The sequence below is a fragment of the Egretta garzetta genome, unplaced genomic scaffold, assembly GCF_000687185.1.
Source record: "Egretta garzetta isolate BGI_Z169 unplaced genomic scaffold, ASM68718v1 scaffold264, whole genome shotgun sequence".
Lineage (NCBI taxonomy): Eukaryota > Metazoa > Chordata > Aves > Pelecaniformes > Ardeidae > Egretta > Egretta garzetta.
In genome coordinates, this window is record NW_009259685.1 from 3272 (window position 1) to 20216 (window position 16945).

At 40.3% G+C, this 16945-nt stretch overlaps 1 protein-coding gene across 1 annotated transcript in view; it reads right to left on the reverse strand.

Annotated features, from left to right (window-relative positions):
• Positions 1 to 2331: 2331 nt before the first annotated feature.
• LOC104126177 (FH1/FH2 domain-containing protein 3-like) overlaps positions 2332 to 16945 on the reverse strand; it is a gene marked incomplete at its 3' end in the record, with an annotated part of 162930 nt that continues 148316 nt past the window's right edge. Inside the window, exon 5 of the mRNA XM_009638706.1 lies at positions 2332 to 2437. Within this exon, the coding sequence (XP_009637001.1) occupies positions 2332 to 2437 (106 nt within the window). The remainder of the gene's footprint in view (positions 2438 to 16945) is intronic.

A 16945-nucleotide genomic window follows, 5' to 3' on the forward strand; every position in this document is an offset into this window, starting at 1 on the left:
CACCTCAGAAAAACATGAGGAAAAAAAAAAGACCTGATTTCAGAAGACACCAATCTCTAAAAGCATCTTCTTAAAATAAAATTTTTAGCTCTAAGGCTTACTTCCATATGGTTAGTTTTTTGTTGTCGGTGGGGGTCATTTTTTTGTTTTATATTTATTTTCAACAAGCTGTGACCACTTGTTAATAACAATGCAACAAGATGAGTTTGCAGTTTCCTTATCACGATGCTGTGGACATTGGCACTAAGGCTCTGTTTCATCATTTATTGAATGCAATGGAACATTTCTAGCTTCAGACCATAGACAACTAGCTCTTAAACACAGCACAACTAGAGAAGGCACACCAAGAAAGAGACCACTGTGATTTCCCTGAATCCTCGATGCTTTAGGGAATATCCTAGTAACAAGAAAAAGCAATCAATGTGGAAGTTTTAATTCTTCTTGATCCATACCTGGATGATGTGAAATGAGATCTCAGTAAGATGAAGGCACGTGAAATAGTGTGGTGAGATCACCCAGATGTGACTGACTGTCCTGGTATCAGCAGATCATTCCATCAGCTGTGAGGCTCAGTGGACTGGACCTTATCTGACACTGGAGCAGAAGAGCTGCGTGGCTATCCAGTGTTTGGATTATAAGGTCATTTGGATACTCAGGTAGTGTAAACACCTATCAGGTTTCCTTATTTTGTATTTTCAAAATTTGGCTGCAAAATACAGCTGAAGGGCAAAGACATCATCCAGCCACGCTAGATGAATACCGAACTGATAAAGGAGTAGACTTGTAGACAGAAGGGAATACTGTCCCACACAGCATTTATATTGCTTCCACTCTGAATTTTCTGAGAACATCTATGGCCAGTTTCCTCCCAGAAACTTCTTCCAGCTGTGAAGAAAATCTCTTTTCTTTCACATGCTTCTTGTATCCTTGTCTAGTTTCATTGTGCTTTTCAGTATATACAAGCTACCATTCAAGTATATTTACATCACTGTACAACTACTGACATAGAGCATAATTTGTGGTACTGGTTTGGTTTCTTATACGCCCCCAAAAGCTGGTATTTGTACAGTCTAACCTTCAAGTACTTCGCATGAAGCCGCACTTATATTTGCATCCTTGCTTTCAATAACTTAGCATTTCTGGTTCTTACAAAATACTTCTTATTTTTGTATTGGTTTTACTCCTCAGTTTGCAGTTTGAGCTTTGGCAGCTGAATACATAAAAATGACATTTTTAAAGACAGCTGTATACGTCAGTCTAAGAAAATTCAAATGAGCAATCCACCACAACTATGCATTCATTAGCGGTCTCTGTTTGCCATGAAATCATCCAGCAGCAAAGATTCCTTGGTGTTACTGTTCTCCCCTCACTCATAACCCCTCAAAATACTGAAGGAACTCTCCCTCCCACTTTGCAGCCTGGGTTTCCTGGTTAGATGAAAATTGCATGCATTCATTTGGGCCACAGTACAGTCAATGAGGGTGACAGAGCACTGGCACAGGCTGCTCCTGTGCAACCTGCTCTAGGTGAACCTGCTTTAGCAGGGGGATTGGACTAGATGATCCCCCGAGGTCCCTTCCAACCCCTGCCATTCTGTGATTCTGTGTGAAATCAGCTTTATAACCCAGTAACACACCTTTTATGCATCACTCTTCAAACCCTACCTTTGCCAGTTATGTTCTAAGTGCAAAGAACAGAATGGAAACCTCCGATGACATGTTAACTCCAAAATATCAGCTAGCTAAAAATTGTTTCCAGCCAACTGACCTTAAGATATGAACATCTCACTATTTATTCCATAGCTACTAACCCCACCTTTATAACCCAGTAACACACCTTTTATGCATCACTCTTCAAACCCTACCTTTGCCAGTTATGTTCTAAGTGCAAAGAACAGAATGGAAACCTCCGATGACATGTTAACTCCAAAATATCAGCTAGCTAAAAATTGTTTCCAGCCAACTGACCTTAAGATATGAACATCTCACTATTTATTCCATAGCTACTAACCCCACTCCAAGAAGATATTTTACTTTGTGCACTTTCACATTCACAATTATCCAGTGAAAGCTTCAGAATGCCTTTTCTTTCTTAGAATTACAGATTTTCAGTATAATCTACAAGAAAAGCTGGACAACTGAGAGACTATCAATATTTGAGTTTTCCAATTCATCCTGCTCAGCATTAAGTATTAATCCCCCCTTAATTTTCCTGCAAGAATTGGGACCAAAGTGAGAAACATGTTCCAAGACACTTAACACAGCAAGTTGCAGCAGACCTGTGAGAGCTACGGACCAAGAGAAACAACTTTTTTGATGCAATTTCCTTTACCTCTCAGGATGTAGTTCTGATAATTCTGGTCAGCCTCTGCTCCCACTTTGATTAAGCAAGTCAGACCTTCAGCGACAACAAACTCATGAACCAAGTCCTTGTCATCCTGCCACAGGAGAGAGGAAAAGCTGTGTTAGAATTTTGAAAGACAAAGAAACAGGATATGTCATAACGTAAAACCAAATGCATGCCTGCAACATTGACTTTATGTTTCAGATTATGTAAGCAAGTTGATATGAAAGTTGTTATGTGGGAGACCAGAAGCAGAATTCTGAATTTTAAAATCAGAATTAAATACACTGATGCAAAGCAAGAAGAAACAAGATTTTACCTTTAAGTCATCTACAGAAGAATAATATCCTAAACCATGACACTTCATTTTTTCAGTAAGGGCTTGCAGACATTCTACCTGATACTAAAATCTCATCATATCACGTGAACAGACATCCTTGAAGTGCCAGTATCAACAAGAGAAGGCCATCTATGTGCCATCGCATAATTCCAGTTTCAGTATTTGAAGTCCATAAAACAAAACTTTTAAAATTTATGTTTATTACAATGTAATATTATATTCATCATCTTAACGTAGTATTAATTTATTATATTTAGAACAGGAAAGTACAGTGTTTAATGTAAGAACACTAGTAGATAATATAGTCACATATTATTATGGGAAACAGCGAATGTAAGAGAAAATACTCCTTGGTGTTTGATAGGAGTTAAACTTGTTAAAGCGACTCTTTTTGTGTTTAACCATCAGTCCTTTACTCAGCACAGCAGCATGATCCCATATCACATACCAGGGAGAGGAGGGCTTTGCTGGGTGCTACATGCATAATACTATGCCAAGGGACTATAGAGCACCATATCTAAAGCTTGCCTTCTCCTCTTACAGAAGGCTCATGTAGACAAACAAAAGGCTACTAAAAACTTGATTAAAAGGCACTTAGTGAATTAGGCATACAAATTAGGCACAAAACCAATTTAAAATATTAATGGAAGAGAACTACTACTACTATCATCATAGTTGCAGAGTCCCTTCTTTTGATTAATTTTCATGTATGTTTTAATATACAACAGTGTACTAGATAGAAATTTCAGCTTTCCAATAACACAGCCCTGAGAAGCCAAGATCCAGACAGCACGCAGTTTTGCTGAGAGTGATTTTTGAATTCACTGCATACACTTAGAAAACTGCCAAGGGAAATTAAATAATAAAGTCCCTCTTAGTGTGACAATTCACTTATTGCAAAGTTCTTTCAGCCTGACAGATTATTTCTTATGAATTTCCTTCTTTCAGCAGAGCTAAGTTACATAGTTCTTAAAGACTGACCAAATGGGATATTTAAAATTGTAAGGTGATCTAGCAATTCGTAAGAAGTTTAGAATTTATGAGAAAAATCTGTTTAATGTTTCAGGAGAAGGTCAAATTTGTTAAAAGAGTTTAAATATATTTTAGAGTCATATTTATCCTTTAAGAAGTATATAAAGAGAAAGCATGCAATCATTCCCTACATCTTTGCAGAAGTATACCTTAAACCCCCAAAATATTAAGATAAAATCCACCGCTGTGCACACCTGAGCTAAAAAATGTAGTTATTACTTAGTCTCAATGTTTTATTTTTTGAGAGTGTTATTTTTTTCTTTAGACAGATAAAAGCCTTGATAATGATTCCTGAAGAGCTAGGAAGTTTACAAACTCCCATGTCGGACCAGGGCACTACAGACACAAGCACTCAATTTTATCAAGATGACCATTTTGCTCTATCTATCCATTTGCCATACTCAAAACATGATGGGATTACTGGTAGAGCAGAGGAAGAGTCCACAGACAACCTACCTGTTAATACAGATGGCACTAATCACATCCTGATTTCCTCTGTTGTGTGTAACGGTGTTTTATAGGTGCAGGCACAGATCCCCCTCCCCACTGCAGCCCACCAGGGAATTCCCTTTGCTGTTCCAGAAGAGAACTGAAGAATTAAGACAGCTGTTTACATTGAGCAGCTAAGGACCTTTTCACAGCAGGGGACCTTTGGCTGGCACAGAGGCAGCTGTACCTTTGGCCAAGCTGTCAACATAAAGAGCATGTCACGATGCACAGGGCCCTAGGAAGGGGCACGGTCAGCCAGGACATGTAGACCTCTGCCTGTCCCATCCCAAGCAGTGGCCTCTGGCAGAACCCTTCCCAAACACCACTGCGGAGAGGACCGAACTCTTAATTCTGAAGCAATTTTTCTCAAGTTAATTTGTGCAGCAAGCGATGGCAAAATTCACAAGGTGAACTTTCAGAACAACATTTGACAATGACTGTAGTCCTGGAAAAATAAGAAAAAGGACACAAGGCTTTCTGATGATCAAAGCCATATCTCAGGTTCATTCCCCTCAAGCTCAGGCTACTTGATTTAAAATCAAGCAACTACAAAAAAAAAAAATACATAAATACGCATGCATGCAATACACAGATCCAAATCACACTGGATACCAAGCAACATTCAAGCTCACCTTGTACAATGGAGAGTCACCTCCAACAGAGCAGGGAGGCAGAACCATACCCAGGGACCCCAGAGGAGTCTTCTCCCCGGCCACCCCTTGGACCCAAGCAACTGTTCCCTCCCATACATCGCTTTGGATACTGTGTTTTTAACTCAAAGAAACTTGAGCAATTCCTCTTCAAGAATTGTCAGGCTTGTTTCTCCTAAAACTCAAAAGAGGGAAACACATCCCTGGAGTTTGTCAGCTAAGCTTCAAGCATATTCAGGGTTCAGGTACACTAAGGCAAGTACCCCAAGTACTCCATGGTAATTCACAAGGGATTTGCGCATCTAGAAAGTAAGTTACACTGTACACCAAGGTCAACAGTTAAAAATTCCCAGCTACTAAAGAGAGAGGCTGCCAAATTTCCCCTACCCAGAGCAGGCAGTGGTGGGAGCAAGGGCAAGGGACAGAAGGACAGAGGATTCAGAATTTAGAAAAACTAACAGGAATCAGTAGCATAGTGCAGAATCAAGAAAGCTGTGGGGAAAGCATCCTCCAAAATAGTTTCTCTACAAATCTGATGACAAATAGATGCATATTTTATCGGGCAACGCCATTGTCTCATTTAAGAGAAATAAGATGTATAACAATAAAAAATACTGAGTCAAGTAACCACAATTATTTTTTCAGACTGTAATGGTGTCCTAACTTGGGAGTACACTTCCTTGTTCTTTAAATGCTTTTTTATTCATACTTGAGTACGTATTTTGATTTTGCATCAAGTGTGTTTGCATCATACTTGAGTTGAGGGGGGAAAAACCCCACACTATTCTATATGGACTCACAGTAAAATAAACAAGACTGGAAAAACAGGTAAAAGGAAGAATAACTATGGTCTATGGATTCTGACATTTGTTAATAGACCTAACATGTTTCTTTGGGAAAATTAAAAGACATTTGGATGACACACACACACAAAAAAAGTCCCTATGCTAGAGAAGTTAGCAGTAGTTCAGCTTCAGAGACCTTCAGGTCAAACCCAAAAACAACAGAAAACTTTTAACAGCACATAGCCATTAAGGGCTGTTGCCATCCAGTGAAAGATAAAAACTGAAATACCCATTATAACTTTAAGATGTAAATGCATATTGGACTATCACCTGGGGCAAAATTAGCATTTAATTCTCAAAATACCTAATGCTAAAGATCTGTTTTATATTGCTGACTTTTTTTTTTTTTTTTTTTTTTTAAAAAACAAGGACCATCCCAAAGCAAACTGTGAGATCTGCCTTCTGGAACTTTTTCAAAGCAGCTGAAGGAGTAAACAGCGGTGGCACAGACTAATCCTTGACTGAAAGGAGATACATTGCAGGGCAACAGCAGAGGAAATGAAGGGGACGAGGGACTCTAACCAGACTGCTTTTGGAAAGCATTGAATAAACAAATCAAACCTGAATTAAAAAAGGCTTTTAAGGTACTTCTCCTGTCCCAAATAAAAGGGAAAAAGAAGGCGTAATGAAGTGGAGTACAAACACATCATGCTCTAGACATAAATCTGAACTCAGTACGTTATCTATCCCATCACGTGTATATGACGAGAGGAAAGAAGCAAACATCTGGAATGTGCAAAGAAAGATGAAAGGCATCCAAGCCCATACGTTCTACACTGAAAGAAGAATGTTTACATCAATTTTGATCTAGGATAATCTTTTCAGACCCATTAACTCACTGACTTGCCAAGTAAGGTGACCTCAAGAGTAAAAGCTACACTCTAGCCGCGGTAAGAGGTTCAGGTTTCCAGGAAAAGAGCATTCATTGTTCAGAATATATGGTGTGTGTGACAATGATATGTACAAGTAGCTGCCGCATGTGTGTGATAACAGTTAAAAGGAGGCAGGGAAAGGTTGTCATATGCTATGGAAATGGACTCCTCCGCTAATATCGCAAAGATTTATGACCCCTTAATCAGCAGGCATTAAAGCACTGATGAGAAAAGCAGCAAAACACAGGCAAAGCTCTCTAAGCTTCCTGCTAAGCTCCTGCAACCGTAATGACTGTGCAGTGACACAACGGCTGGCTACTTAAAGTCTTTATGAAAAGATACCAGTGGCCTTGTCAGATAACTATATTTTATGCCTTCATACACAGATTTGGAACAGATGGCATCTTTTCCTTTCTTCAGGCATCTCAGAAGGAAGAAACAACAAAAAAAGCATATGTTGCTTTGTAATAGAGCTCTATTTTTGTCCAATGTATAATGAAAAAGACGTTAACTATATTCAAACTGAGTGAGTTCAGAGCTTGCTTAAGTGGTTGACAAAATGCACAAATGATACTTTCACCTGCATAACTCAGCATAGCTATTAAAAAGACCCCACAAACCCTGTGATCAAGCAGTCTATACAGCACGCTCATGTGCCACCAGCAGAATAAGAAGCATCGGTGGGACTGTCTTCTTTCCTACCCGTTCTCCTGTCTCTGTACCATTTGATACATTCCCTACTGCAGTTTTGCAGGGTCACATCTGAAGGTGGAGGCTGAAGACTTTTTTTTCAAGGAATCGTACTTTGCAAGAATGCATCTTTATCTGACATGCAGCTTCCACGTGCAAAGATAAATTGTTTACATGCCGTTAAAGATAAATCTTCCTGAAGCCTGCTACTTCTGTGGGCCATATGCTTGAAAACTTTTACCCAAAGCGTGATTATCTTTCTGCCACAAGAAAGTTGCTTCACTTTGTAATAAGAATCATAGAATCATAGAATATTTTGGGTTGGAAGGGACCCCTAGAGGTCATCTAGTCCAACCCCCCCGCAGGAGCAGGGAAATCAAGGTTTTTGGAACAGTGTTTCTAAAGGGCAAGGGTTTTTTTCATAATTTTTTCTTTTTAACTAACAGGCACTGGTGAAAGCTCTATTCCAAGTATTTGGGGAAACTGGATTAGTAACTAAATATTCACATTTGGATATGCACAAACATATTTCTCTCTTACGTGGCTAACAGCTGTGCAGAGTACAGTCTTTCCAAGAAATCATAACAAGATGCTTGTCTATGAGATTTCCACCAAGGAGAACCTCATTTTTATGCTTTTTTCCTTTCCTTTTGTAAACTACCACATTGTTTCTGGTGGCTTGAGCATTCCCATATTTAATCTTATGCTGCACAATCCTCGCCTTTTTCTGTTACAAAGTTAAACACTGCACATTTTATAACATTCATTTCTTTAACTAAGGAACCATGGGGTTCCCCAGCCTGTGCTCTCCACACGACACATTACTGAGTGAGCCAGCAATCACATTCTGTACCGACCAAGCTTTCCAAAATGCAAAAGTTGCAATAATCCAGCCTAGAAGCGAGAGCAGCACAAGCAGCTGGGGTACCAGCCATAGCCACGAGAATCTTCTTGCTAAGCTGTGCCTAGGGGCTTACAGCGGGGGCACTGCGCTCACGCTGAGCTCCAGCAGTTGATGTACTTCACCCTCTGTCTGAGGAAGAGCTTCTCCCTCCCGTCACTCCACAACATCACAGATTCTTAGGCCAGCTCTGATTTTTGTCTGTAGACCAAACTCTGTAACTTCACAGAAAGATAGACTGCATTCACATTGTAAGGTTGTGATAATTCACCTAGGCAAAAGGCAAGATGAAAATTGCTGATTCACCATGAAACATAGCATAAGAGGAGAAATGTAAACCCTGCCGGATTTCAAGAGGAGGAGCATCCTCCTCCACTCGCCTGAAATCTTGTGGGACAAGATGCTGGCAGCATACCAATACAGAGCCCTACAGGCAGAAAGGGCACCGCTCATTCAGACACCACCTGGCTCCAGAAATATAAAATTACTACTTTTAAAAAGAGGAACCTAGGGGAATCTCTATTCATTGCTATGCTCATCTATCAAATACTACACTGGGAAAGTACGTTGTCTCCACTCTACATTAATACATCGGAGTGAGGTCTCCTTGGAAACCTCTCTTCCTCGGATTCCCCTGCAGGGAATATATGCTGCATGGCAAGGAAGCAGAACAGAAACAGAAACCCCAGGTGATAATGCTCAACATGGAAAAAAAAAAAAGTAACAAGGAAAAATACATGGAACTCTAAAATGCTAGTGCACTCACAGAAAGTCGCCCCAAAAATATAAATGATGGCCACCCTTTTTAGAATTGAAAAGACATTTTTTCACCCTTTCTTTTTTTTTTTTTTTTTTTTTTAAATCTGCTGTGAAGTCAAGATAGGATCACAAAGTTCAGCTGGTTTTAGGAGGATTAAGGATTAGGGATTAGGCTTCATTCATTTTGGGATGTAAATTAGCGGCAGAGGGGCAACAGCTGACTGGTGAGGAAGGGGAGGCAGGAGGAGGGAGGTCAAAGAGCGCGACTGCAGGCTTTCGCTGGCATAAATCTCAAATGACAATACATCTGCTGCTCCACCACAAGAAAGTAAAATGCAGGACTATTGCCCAATATACTTGAAAAGCCTCCTCTGTTACTAAGCGAATAAAGGCAGAATGATAAAATCCAGGTTTCTGTTAGCAATAGCATCAATGATGGGTAGGGCCTTATTCCACCCTTCCTACTCCTAGTAGTGCCAGAAGAATAGAAATCTACTGATCTTTTTTCCTTTTGCTCTGGCAGACCCTCCTGTATACAAAAGAAAAACCCAAAACAACTCATAGCTTGCTCCTAACCTGACTGCCCTGGGCAGCAGTAGCAATGTGGCAGAGCAGGGCTGTGACCAGAATGTACCCCCGTTACCTGACAGCCTTCATGTCCACAGGTTCCCCATACAATTTCAAATGCTTATACAATGCTCTGCCCCAGCAGCAATGGAAAATTAACAGCCAGTTCCTCTCAGCTGCCTAAGCTCTGTGACCCCAGAGTCCACACTGGAAATACACCACAATAAAGTCTCCGCAAGGATATTCTGAACTATTGCTACCTACCTTCAGTATGCATTGCAGCTGCTAAAGTTACCAGCAAAATAATTACTCCCATTGACAAGACTACGATGATGTAGTAATAAAAGAGTTATGTTGTGCTCTATTAGAAACAGAAATCCCAGACCATTTCTGGAGTCCAGCTTTTTTACTGGCTAAGCAACAGGTTGCATTTTATAGATCAAGATTGGCTTGCAGTGTTTGCCATTAGAAAAGCTCATTTTGGCTTGAAAATGGAGCAAACATAGTCAGGAAGTGATTGAACGAGCATGGACCGCCAAGATATAATTTATAGTTACTTTCCCACACTTTAAACTATAGTTCTGTTCTTTGGACTCCAAAATTATTGATATAATTAAAATACTAGATTGCCAATCCAGAAGTGCCTGATATTATCTAATTCAATTGTCACTGTTTATTTCAGCCCATTTTAAAAGCCAAGTTACCTATTGTAAACAAATCTGGAGAGAAATCATTCCAAAAACATACACACATGCACATATATATATGCACACACATACATACATAAACTTAAGTCCTATAAGTCCCTCAAGACTGTATTGCCATTTCAACCTAAATTATTTAAGCAGCTACAAAACAATTCTATGTATCGACCAGATAACCTGGTGGTTAAGCAAGCAAGCCTTGTATTAAACCATGAAACCTCTGCTCTACTTTGAATCAGGACAGTACTTTTAGAAGATGAACCAAACACAGCTCTCAGGGGCAGCAGGAGGAACCTTCTGCTGTCACAGAGTCCATCTCTCTAAGACAAGTACTTTCACTCCTTGATACTTCGCAACTCAGAAACTACTCCAAGATAAGGATGCTCGGCAAGTCAAGTTGTTGTCTTCCTTCCCCCACGCTTCCACCAGCACACGTAGAAGAGCTCCTTGAGAACAAGGATGCCCTGGACTGGGATGTCCAAAACTGCAGTCAGCTGCTAGAGGTAACTGAGGCAGTGGCAGAAACATTTTCAGCAGTGTTTGATGGGGACCAAGCAGCCAGTTTGTCCCTCAATGGAAGCTCCTTCCTCTTGCTATCTCTGGATTACAAATGCACTTCAGCTGCTTCACTGCCTTCACAGGCTGTGCCACAGCTCCCGCTCCTCTGCCCTCCAAGCTTTTCCCTACCCTCCTCCGTGCCGACTCCCGCACTCCTCATTTGCTGCTCTCCCCAGCCTTTACACCTTCCCAGCTCATTACATTCACATCTGTGTAGAAGCATGACCATAGCGTGATATAAAGACATCAGTATTTTTACACAGCTCCCTTTTTTCCTATTCTCACATCTATTTACCGTGGAGCAACATTTTAGAACAGCGTGCATGGAAATGACCGTCACCCTTTACTTTCAGTGGGGTAACATACTTAAGCAACCTGCAATGCAAAGTTGGGCTTCTAGTGATGATTACAATGAAAATTCACTCTCAGGTACCAATTCCGTTGCATATCCATGCTACAAGTCAGTTGCCTAAGCAGCAATCACCAAATGCCAGCATTTTTTTGCCAGCCTTTCAAGCACACCTGTGCCAGCTAATGAAAACACTATGCCATTAAAGTATTAAAAAATAAATGTTCTTTCTTTTCAAGATGGGAACATTTCAAATACAGACCACACTTATTATGGATTTCCACCTTGGCACCAGTAAAGAGATACAGAAATTCACCCAAAAGTAAAGTGTGTTATCTATAGCCATTAATGCCCTGTACTCTCCCTTCTGAAATACCCTCAGTCCAGAAAATAAATACTCTGTCGCTTCTAAAGAACACATTTTGCACTGCACTAACAACAATATCAACAAAACAAAGACAGCACTTGCCCATGTTTCCCATTAGCAAAGCAGAGAAGCTGCAACTCTTACTACTTCACACCTCCTCTTACATAAGACACATTTTAAATTGCATCTTTTTCTGCAGACTCTTTTGGATAGCTGAAAAAATACAGGGGGCAAAATAAATGTTTTAATAGTTTTTTCTTTCTTATCACAATCAGGAAGTGCAAGAAGCAAGCAAATGTAAATCACACCTCAGCATCAAACTGATCTATGCAATTATGAGCTAGAAAAGCTTTGGTTGCCTCTCCCCTGTAAAGACAAAGCATTTAGTGGGAAATGAAGAAAAAAAGTCCTGCTGTCTCTCTGTTTACCACAGTCCATCTACCTGTGTACACTCAACCACCAGGTAAAGATAACACTGAAACTAAAGACATTTTATGCCATTGACTTGATGGGGACAGCATTTCATCCTCTGCACCTTGAGTAGACAGCAGATACATCAAAACACTCCGTTTTTTCCCTCCTAGTTAATAGTGGAATTAAAAATTACTAGAAAAGTCACCTAGCCCAGACCCTACCAGGGATATGCTTCATGACAGCTAAGCAACAGATCAAACAACGTTCCTGCACTGTGTTACATACCCGAGGAAGCTAAAGTAGATAGGCTCCATACGAAACAAGGTTTTCCATTTCAATTCAAAGATGCACACGGATTGGAGAATGAACAGTGGTGGCTTCCCAAGTTTTTAGGCTATCCTTGTGGTGGAAGTAGTTCACGTTTTATAGTCTCATTAAGAACTGTTTAGATCTCAGCCGGTAACATTGTCTAGGCACGAAGAAGACACTCTATTTGCCACTGAAACTGAGAAACTGATTTTGATGTTCAATGTGTCATATCTACTTTATTTCTAATCTCTAAACAGTAATGAGGCGTACCCTTTGTAAAACAGGATTAAACAGATGTGTAAACTGTTGCATGAAAATATGGTGAATTCAATTTGGGAAGGAAATGACGGTTTCTCTCTTTTTCATGACTTAATCAAGAATCCCTCCAAGAGGGCTCAAAGGGAGAGGTGGCGGTCTGCCTTGCAAGTGATGACAGGAGCCCCTAAATCAAGTATCAGACAGCTTCAAACCCTAAGGAGTCATCAGTCATGCTTGCAAGAGGGGAAGGAGCAGCCTCCTTCCTTGAGATCAATGAGGCAAACACAGAATACTCCTTCTGCTCTCCTAAGGATGATTGATGACTCCTTAGCAGCTGAAGTGTCTGACATTTGATTTCACTCACTGATAAGATTGTTTCTATCCAAACACCTTCTAGTTAATGTTTCCAGGGCCCCTATATAGCTGTTCTCTGTGACGTTTTACACAAAGCTCAATTGTTCAATGATTAATGAATTTCGAAACAATAGAAGAAAATTCTGTAAGAGAATTTGGTAACTGTGTTGCTTGATATTCCGATCACAACACAAAATGGGAATCTAGGCTCCTCAAGAAAAATAGTGGGAAATATCCTGCACTTGTCAAGTTACACTTTGTGGGGAAAACAGTCCTAGAAGAAAGCTGGCTGTTTTCCTTAACACTTTAAAATATACCCTTTAGGTCTGATTTCCAGAAAACCTAATGCATTTCTCGATTAAAAATATTTTCCAAAACTTTAAGAAGCAGATTTACATGCAATTATAGATTTCAACAGACTTGAAACATGCTTTATAGCTTTCTTGTTTTTCTTACACCACCATATTCTTATGCAGTTATTTCATAGTTTGAAATGATGCAATCAGCGTGATTTGAAACTATGGTTTGTGACACGCTGTAACTACAAGGCACGCTTTTGTTTATAGGTTCTAAAACATGCCTGCTTTATATTACATTTAGTCATATCAGAGGTCTTGTTAAATAAACTTTTTCAATGTCACGTAAATTGTGCAGCACTATTTACATATATTGTAGTGCTCGTACTCAATTCTTCTGCTTTTAAGATTGATATTGAATTAAATTTTTAAAGCACCTGTATTTTTATCTCCCTTAAAACATCACAATCAGGAAATGCAAGAATGTTTTTTGATTCTGATTTTATAAGTGCCATGTTCAGCTGGATTCTGCCCCAGATGCCTTTGGGAGTTTTTTTGCAAAATTCACGAAACTCTGATAAACGCAAGAACCAGGCAACTCAGAAGTCTGTTAGAAGATACATTCAAAGGGAGGTAAAACTGTACTCCAACAGGTTGTCAATTATATCTGTGTATCTTTTTTTCAGTTCTTTTGAGGTCAAGTGCTTCACATGCTTCTAGTCTGAACATTATTTTTCTTACTCCATAACTATGTTAAAAAGGATACTGGTAAAACAGAAGAAGAATACTGCAGAGCAAAAGATGCCGAGTGTGTCTATGTTAACCCTTCAGAATGAATGACAGGAACAGAATGTCATTACTGTCAATGAAAAATGTTCCACATAACCTTTATCGTTTTGCCAAAACCAGCCCACCAGAAGAAACCAAAGAGAAATTCCAAGTTTGGACTTGCCAAATGAATCTTTCGTTTAAAATTTGAAACAAAGGCATTGTTTTTGCCAAACACTGCTAAGCTTCGCTGAGGCCTCGCGTGAAAAACCAAGAGCTCCGACTATTTGGAATTCATATTTGATGTAAAACTTGGGCTTGTTCCCACTTAATGCAAGTAAGAGACTGCACATTACCTTAAAGCTCTCTAAATTAAAAATGATACTGACACAGAACTGTGCCAAATTAACTCAGCTATGATGAAATGATTATAAAAACATGGTGTTCCGAACTATCTTGGCACTTAAAGACATGATGAAGTCTCCATAACAATCTGAAAATTTGTTAAAATGAAAATAAAGACTGGCTTTGAAGTCAATATTTTATTTCCAAAATATTATACTCCTAAAGAATTTAAAATACCAAATATAATGAGATACAATATCAAACAGATATTTATGTTGAAAAATATACTTTTAAAAAAACTTTTAACATAATGATAGATTTCTAATGCTGACATACTTTAATGTCATAGACAAAAAGATAACTAGGTATGACCTTTTGGACAACAGTGTTTGGTCTATAATAACCTTATACTACTAACTTTTTTTTTTCTTCACTAAAAAATTGAAATAGCTTTTCTTTCTAAAACAGATATAAAAATCATCTTACATTCTTTCTTATGGTTCATTATGAGATAAACTCAAATCATGCTCAGAAGATGCTCTTAGCAATGCTGCTAACTGTTGTTACAGACAGCAAAGTTGATAGCTGAAGGTACACAGGAGTTTACATCATACAGGGTCTCATTTTCCAGTTTGAGGTGGATTACCTCAAATACTTGAGCATATAATATGAATACTCTCCAGCTTGAGGAAGACTTCTGCTCTATTATCCACTAATGAGAACCTGTATTTTGAGAGCTTATGAAGATTTTTTGAAGGGTATGTTTGTTTGACAAACAGCCACAGTTCTACCAGAAGTAGCTACTGAAAGTGGTAACAGGTAATTCCCAAATTCCTTTCTGTATCACATACATTAGGAAGCAGGGAAGTTAAATTCTTCAAGTAAAATTATGTTCTGAAACTCAAAAACAGGCTTCACTCAAAAACTAAATTCATACACAGATATGGGTTTGTGTGCATCGTTTTCCCCTTCCCTCTCATTACTCTTTAACCCAGTCAACTCCAATTAAATTTATTAGGATAAATATTTAAACATCATTTCCATGAAAACAGCCGATCAGCTGGAAGACAGAGATCTTACTGGTGTGTTCACCTCCATTCTCTAGAGGATGCAAGGGGGAACATTGTCACTAAAGACGAGGAAAAGGCTGAGTTACTCAATGCCTTCTTTGCCTCAGTCTTTAATGGCCCGATGAGTTATCCCCAGGGTACCCAGCCTCCCGAGCTGGAAGATGGGGATAATGAGTGGAATAAACCCCCCATAATCCAGGAGGAAGCAGTCTTTGACCTGCTATGCCACCTGGACACCCAGAAGTCTATGGGGCCGGATGGGATCCACCCAAGAGTGCTGAAGGAGCTGGCAGAGGAGCTTGCCAAGCCACTCTCCATCATTTATCAGCAGTCCCGTTTAACTAAGAAGATCCTAGTTGACTGGAGGTTAGAAAATGAGATACCCACCTACAAGAAGGGCCAGAAGGAGAATCTGGGGAACTACAGGCCTGTCAGTCTGACCTTGGTGCCAGGGCAGGTTATGGAGCAGATCATCTTGAGTGCCATCACATGGCACGTTCAGGGCAACCAGGTGATCAGGCCCAGTCAGCATGGTTTTATGAAAGACAGGTCCTGCTTGACCAACCTGATCTCCTTCTATGACAAAATGACCTGCTTAGTGGATGAAGGAAAAGCTGTGGATGTTGCCTACCTGGTCATTGACTAGTAAAGCCTTGGACACTGTTTCCCACAGCATTCTCCTGGAGAAACTGCTGCTCATGGCTTGGATGGGCATACTCTTTATTGGATAAAAAACTGGCTCTATGGCCAAGCCCAAAGAGTTGTGCTGAATGGAGTTAAATCCAGTTGGCAGCTGGCCACAAGTGGTGTTCCCCAGCGATCAGTATTGGAGCCAGTTCTGTTTAACATCTTGACCAACAGCCTGGAGGAGGGGATCGAGTGCACCCTCAGTAAGTTTACAGATGACACCAAGTTGGCCACAAGTGTTGATCTGCCTGAGGGTAGGAAGGCTTTACAGAGTGATCTGGACAGTCTGGATCGATGGGCCAAGGTCAGTTGTATGATGTTCAACATGGCCAGGTGCTGGGTCCTGCACTTGGGTCACAACAATCCTATGCAACGCTACAGGCTTGGGGAAGAATGGATGGAAAGCTGCCTGGAGGAAAAGGACCTGGGAGTGTTGTTTGACAGACAGCTGAATATGAGCCAGCAGTGTGCCGAGGTGGCCAAGAAGGCCAAGATCATCCTGGCTTGTATCAGGAATAGTGTGGCCAGCAGGAGTAGGGAAGTGATCATCCCCCGTACTCGGCACTGGTGAGACCACACCTGGAATACTGTGTTCAGTTTTGGGCCCCTCACTACAAGAAAGACACTGAGATGCTGGAGTGTGTCCAAAGAGCAATGCAGCTGGTGAGGGGTCTGGAGCACAAGTTTGATGAGGAGCGGCTGAGGGAACTGGAGTTGTTTAGTCTGGAGAAAAGGAGGCTGAGGGTAGACCTTATCGCTCTCTACAGCTACCTGAAAGGAGGGTGTAGCGAGGTTGGCATCGGTCTCTTTTCCCAAGTAACAAGGGATAGGGCAAGAAGACACAGTGAAGGATAGATGAGGTGCTTAGGGATATGGTTTAGTGGTGGGATGGCAGGGTTAGGTTAAAGGTTGGACTCGATGATCTTAAAGGTCTTTTCCAACCAAAGCGATTCTATGATTCACTGAAAGTACTGAGCA